The sequence below is a fragment of the Orycteropus afer genome, unplaced genomic scaffold, assembly GCF_000298275.1.
Source record: "Orycteropus afer afer isolate SDZICR_OR568_19922 unplaced genomic scaffold, OryAfe1.0 scaffold00363, whole genome shotgun sequence".
NCBI classification, from domain to species: Eukaryota; Metazoa; Chordata; class Mammalia; order Tubulidentata; family Orycteropodidae; genus Orycteropus; species Orycteropus afer.
In genome coordinates this window covers 699,687-705,650 of record NW_006921950.1, presented here as the reverse complement: position 1 = coordinate 705,650, position 5,964 = coordinate 699,687, and the positions used below count along the sequence as shown (strand labels likewise).

Here is a 5,964-nt window from a genome sequence, read left to right as displayed (position 1 = left end):
AGACAGAAAGTAACAAATGCTGGTGGGGATGTGGAGAGATTGGGACCCCCATACACTGCTAGTGGAACTGTGACGTGATACAACCAGTGTGGAAAGCAGTATGGTGATGCCTTAGAAAGCTGGAATTGGAGATATCATTTGACCCCTCAATCCCATTACTAGGTATATATCCTAGAGAGGTGAGAGCCAGGACAGGAACAGATATATGCACACCCATTTCATCACAGCACTATTTACAATAGCAAAAAGCTGGAAACAACCTACATCCCCATCAGCGGAAGAGTGGATGACCAAACTATGGTACATACACACAATGGAATGCTGTGCAGCACTAAAGAATAATGTAGAGTCTGCAAAACACTGCATCATATGGATGAACTTGGAGGACATTATGCTGAGTGAAATAAGTCAATCACAGAAAGACAAATATAGTATTAGTTCATTGTTGTGAAGGGTCAAGGAAAGGTTTATATACGGAGGGAAACTTTCTTTGTCGGTTGCCAGGGGTGGGAGGGAAGGGGAGGGAACACTGCAAAAAAAAAAAAAAAAAATGCATTGACCTACGTAAAAGAATATTTTAAGAAATACGGCTTACATATTTTCAAAATAATCATTAAGTACGATTATTTCTTTTTGTACAGGACCTCTCTCATACTTATCACCGAAAACACTTAAAATCATAAATGTAAAATTCATTTCGGTAATAAGCACATTTTTATGTTCCACTATTATTTCATAATAACTCCATAAACATATCCATGTCCATGGAGTGGGAGGACAACGCCAATGGACCACAGCTCAAACCACCTGCCTTTGAGTCAACTCCACTTCATGGTAATTCCATATGTGTCACAGCAGAACTGTGTTCCATAGGGTTTTCAATGGCTGATTTTTCAGAAGTAGGTTGCCAAGCCTTTCTTCCGAGGTGTCTCTGGGTGGCCTAGAACCTCCAACCTTCTGGTTAGTGGCTTTAAATAGCTGAAAGCAAAGGATGATTATTCAGCTAGAAACAAGGTAGATGGACACGCTGGGTAGTTCCAACTTTTAATTATTTTCAAAAGCAAAGTTTAGCTTTAATATCATGAGAGAACAACATTCTTGTGGAGTAGGAGAAAGATGCAATAATCACATCTAACAAGTGTTCTTTATGAAATTTAATTATTTACCTGTAACGGACCCAAAATGGAGCTGGTTGTATACATAAAAAAGAGCCGAAGATAACTCAAAACATTGGCAAATGCAAAAAGCCCTTCTGCTACTAGTGTTGGATGGAATGCATCCCAGTCCTTCCGATCAGCAAAATCATGAAACTAAGATTAGAAAGAAAAGAGACAATGGTAAATAGTAACTTCAATTTAGGAATATAATAACAACTATTCTAATTCTTGAAAGAAAAGTATTTTAATCATGTCTCCTTCTGGGATCCCCATATGTATTTTATAGAGTTCTCCTTTCTTAATAGAAATAACAATGTTTTAACTAAATGAAGGATGTCTGCATATGTGAGGCAGTATCATTTAACTCTTGAAAACCAAGAGGATTTCAGAAAAATTCTTATGTCTTAAAAAATTTAAACAATTTTGTAAATTGTCATTAAATTTTTATGAATGAATGTTGGCTCATTTTTCTTAAAATGCAAGCTTTTAGTATATGCATTGACAATAATTATCACATTGAAGTGATTTAGTCCTTTGACTCCGGATTCTAGAACAAACCATAGAGGTTCTTTTCCCTTTTAAACTCTAAGAGAAAAAGAGTGTATTACTGTACTACATATAGCGTGGTCATTTAAGTCCCAGTTGCCTAAGACAGTCCCAGATTGTATACCAGCTGACCCAACATAATTATTAATGCCCTATTTCACTCTCAAAGTGAACTGGTCTAGATAATATATTACATGTGCACCCTACTTCTCGTACTAAAGAAATCAGTCTGAAAAAGCAACATCCTTCAACCTCTTTACCAAACCATTTATCTATGTATGACCAATTTCTTATTTTCTTAGAAATGTCACATTCTGGACATTGAATATAACTACACAAGTATGTTCTGTGCTACTGGTTAGTCAAAAGAAAAGACTTTTGAATACAGTAAAATGATGTAAGGTAACTAGTTTGCTTTCCATTTTATCTATAAATTGGTTAAAAAAAAGAGAGAGAATATTATATCTTTTAGTTCTTTGAATGTCATACTCCAAAGGAACTCTAAACTCAGGGTTTAGACAAAGATATAAAACCTATTGCTTCTTCTGGGCTTAAGGGAATTTAAATCTTGATGAAAGCATATCTATATACGTATGCATGCATGTATGTATGTATACACACAAAGATATATATATGGCTAAAATTTTATCCAAGTCTATGTTTACATCATTTGATAAGCTATGTAAGATAAATACTGTAACTTGGAATGTGTAAAATTTTTTAAATAAATTCCATTGAATTAAACTTTTTTCTGGAAGATTTAACAGCTATCAAATACTAATCACTTTAAGCTATTCTGTGCTCTTATTTTAAGTATGTGCAGGTTAATGAGGTAAAGGAACCTAGCTTATTCCTTACAGGGAATTCATATTTGGTAGAAAGAACATGCCTAGACAGACCTGGATTTAAATCCAGTCTTGGTTTCTTACTTTGTGGTCTTGGACAAGTTACTTAATATCTCTGAGCTTCAGTTTCCTTATTTGCAAAATAGGGATAAGGACATCTGCCTCATAGGGTCCCTGTGAGGATAAAATGAGATAAAGTATATGTATCAAGTGTCAACCACGGTGTCTGGCATATAATAGGTAACCAACATTAAAGGTAATTAATATTCTTTAAACCATTGGAAAGGAAGGAAAACAGTGTGCACTACTCTCTTGTACATGGAAAGATTAAAAAAGAAAACACACCAGACACATATGTGTGTCAGTGTAATTCTGAGTTACATAGCCAGATGTCTCAGGTATTTGCTAAATAAATTTTGTTTGTGCTTCAAATTGACATAGTTAATAGTCACCTTGTTATGAGCAACCATTTTGAGTGCAAAGGTTGCCAAATAAAGGGAATTCATGACAAAACTGAGCTGATTACGAGATTCTTCTAAAAAGTCCTCTAGTCCTTCATACCAGAGTCTTTTAATGTCTGACCAAATCATCCCTAAAAAAAAGGAAGAAAAAAAATCAGATAACATTCTTAGTTCAGTAACAAACTAAAGCACACTTGAAGACTCAAAGTACTAAGTAAATAGCACTTAAGCCAGCTAGAGCCTCATTCAAAATAAAAAACAAGAACTTTTTAGTTAAACTTCCCATAAATTGAAGGGGGAGGGGCATCACCATAAGTTTCATATGACAGTGTCTTTCCCACAGAGCAATTTTAAGTGATGTGAAATAAAGAGTAATAATAATAATAAAACCTGATGTCACATGTGTGAGCACATGCATACACGCAAAAATCAAGGGCTCAGCCCATGGTCCTTTTCTCTTCTGTATCCACATTCACTCCTTCAGTGACCTCTTCCAGTCTCATGGCCTTAAATAACATGTATAGGACAACAACTCTCAAATTTATCTCTCTAAAGTTAACTGAAGGAGCCCTGGCAGCACAGTGGTGAAGCTCTCAGCTGCTAACCAAAAGTTCAGTGGTTTGAACTCATCAGCCACTCTGCGGAAGAAAGGTGTGGCCGTCTGTTTCCATAAAGATTTACAACCTTGGCAACTCTATGGGGACAGTTCTACTCTGTCCTATGGGGTCACTAAGTCGGAATTGACTCGATGGCAATGGGTGTGGGTAACCTTAACCCATATTTATATAATAACTTAAATCTCTAAACCTGTCTCCTAAAGCCATCTCGTGTAGGCAAATGGCGTCTTCAACTCTAACCAAACCAGACTCACTGCCATCGAGTGGATCCCGACTTACAGCGACCCCTCCTTGTGTTTCTGAAGCAGTACCTCTATGGAAGTAGATCACCCAATCTTCCTTCTGAGGAGCGGCTGGTAGGTTTGAACTGCCAGACTTTTGGTTAGCAATCAAATGCTTTAGGCACTACGCCACCAGAACTTCTTATCTTCAACTGGATGTTAACAGACATCCTAACGTGTCCAAAGTTAAATTCTAATTTCCCCCTACAAATCCAACGCACTCACGGACTTCCTCATCTTCTTGTTGATGTTGTTAGGGGCTGTTGAGTTGGTTCCCCAACTCATAAGACCCACGTACAACAGAACAAAACATTTCCCATTCTTGTGTCATCCTCACAATCCTTATTGTGTTTTAGCCCATCACTGCGGCCACTGTATCAATCCATCTCCTTGAGGGTCTTCCCTTCTTCACTGACCGTCTACTTTACCAAGCATGATATTCTTCTCCAGGGAATGATCCCTTCTGACAATATGATCAATGTGGGTGAGACGAAGTCTGGCCATTCTCACTTCTAAGTAGCATTCCAGGTGCACTTCTCCCAGGACAGATTTGCTTGTTGTTCTGGTAGTTCATGCATAGTATTTTCAGTATTCTTCACCAACACCACAATTCAAAGGCAGCAACTCTTCTTTGGTTTTCTTTATTCATTCTCCAGCTTTCACATACATATGAAGTGATTGAAAATACAATGGCGTGGGTTAGGTGTAACCTAGTCTTCAAAGTGACATCTTTGCTCTTTAACACTTTCAAGAGTTCTTTTTTCTTTTAATTGTGATTTGGGTGAAAATTTACAGAGCAAATTAACTTTCCATACAGCAGTTCACATACACTTTGTCTCATGACATTGACTACAATTTACCTCAATGCAACAGCTCCCCTCCCACTTCCTCCCAATAGTTACCTCTTCCCTGTACCCATCCCTCTATGCACTCCTGCCCCCTGAGCTGTCTCCCTGTGCATATACAGCCCTTCTTTCTCCCATGATTGTTCTCTCCAAGGAGTGTATCTCCCTCAGGTAAATGTTCAACTCATATGCATGTCTGTTGTTTGGCTGGAAGCCACAGGTGTAGGTTCAATTCCAGAACAGAAGGGGAACTCGGGGCCATAGTGTCAGTGGTTCCACCAGGCTCTGCCAGACCAACAAATCTGGCCCCCCCCCTTTTTTTCCCCCAAATGATTTTGAGTTTTGTTCCATATTGTTCTGCCTCTCTAACCAGGATCTCCTACATAAGATCCCTGTCCAAGTGTTTGACAGTGGCAGCCAGGCACCACCTAGTTCTTCTGGTCTCATAGTCATATGGGCTGCAGATCGCATGGTGTACCAGTTGCTAGGACTAATTCTTTCCATGAATCTTTGGTTTTCTTCATTTTTCTTTGCTCTCGGCAAGGAGAGACCCATATTTCATCTAGATGGCTGCTTGAAAGCTTTTAAGATCCCAGTTGCTACTCACCAAAGTAGGAAGTGGAACAATGTTTTGTGTAGTATGTTATGCCAATTGAGCTTGATGTCCCCTGTGACTACGGTCCCGAGCCCACAGGTTCAACTACTCAGTCCCTCTGGGTAGCTGGCTGTGACCAAAAAATGACTACAACCTTGTCCCTTGCCAGTTCTACTATACACCTGGGAATTCAGATCATACAAATAAATACACTTATATGACCATTGTCTGCCAACCCTATACATGGTCTTGGGTACACTCCCCACTTCATAGACATACCTAATATTCAGCCTGCCCACCCATCTATCCACCCATATACTCATGTTTTCCTGCACTGACAATGCAGTACTGTATGTACAAAAGGGTTCATCTTTGTTGTCTGTACCTCCCATGTACCTCTCTATGTCTTCCTCTTTCTCAATGCCACCATGTTGATCACTCACATTTGGTACATTGCCCTTTTCTTCACCTAAACCAATAGTTATCTCTACATACCTAACAGTGTTCCCTCCCCTCCTCTCCCACCCCTCCCCTGGTAACCAACAAATAATATTTCCTTCCATAGATAAACTTTTCCTTGACTTTTACAATAACAGACTAATACAATATTTGTCCTT

At 38.6% G+C, this 5,964-nt stretch overlaps 1 protein-coding gene across 1 annotated transcript in view; it reads right to left on the bottom strand.

Moving 5' to 3' along the window:
• Positions 1–5,964, bottom strand: part of TRPC1 (transient receptor potential cation channel subfamily C member 1) — an 80,821-nt gene that overhangs the window by 16,892 nt on the left and 57,965 nt on the right. The window contains exons 8-9 of the mRNA XM_007952882.2: positions 3,001–3,140; positions 1,167–1,310 (exon numbers count right to left, since the gene is read on the bottom strand). Of these exons, the coding sequence (XP_007951073.1) occupies positions 1,167–1,310; positions 3,001–3,140 (284 nt within the window). The remainder of the gene's footprint in view (positions 1–1,166; positions 1,311–3,000; positions 3,141–5,964) is intronic.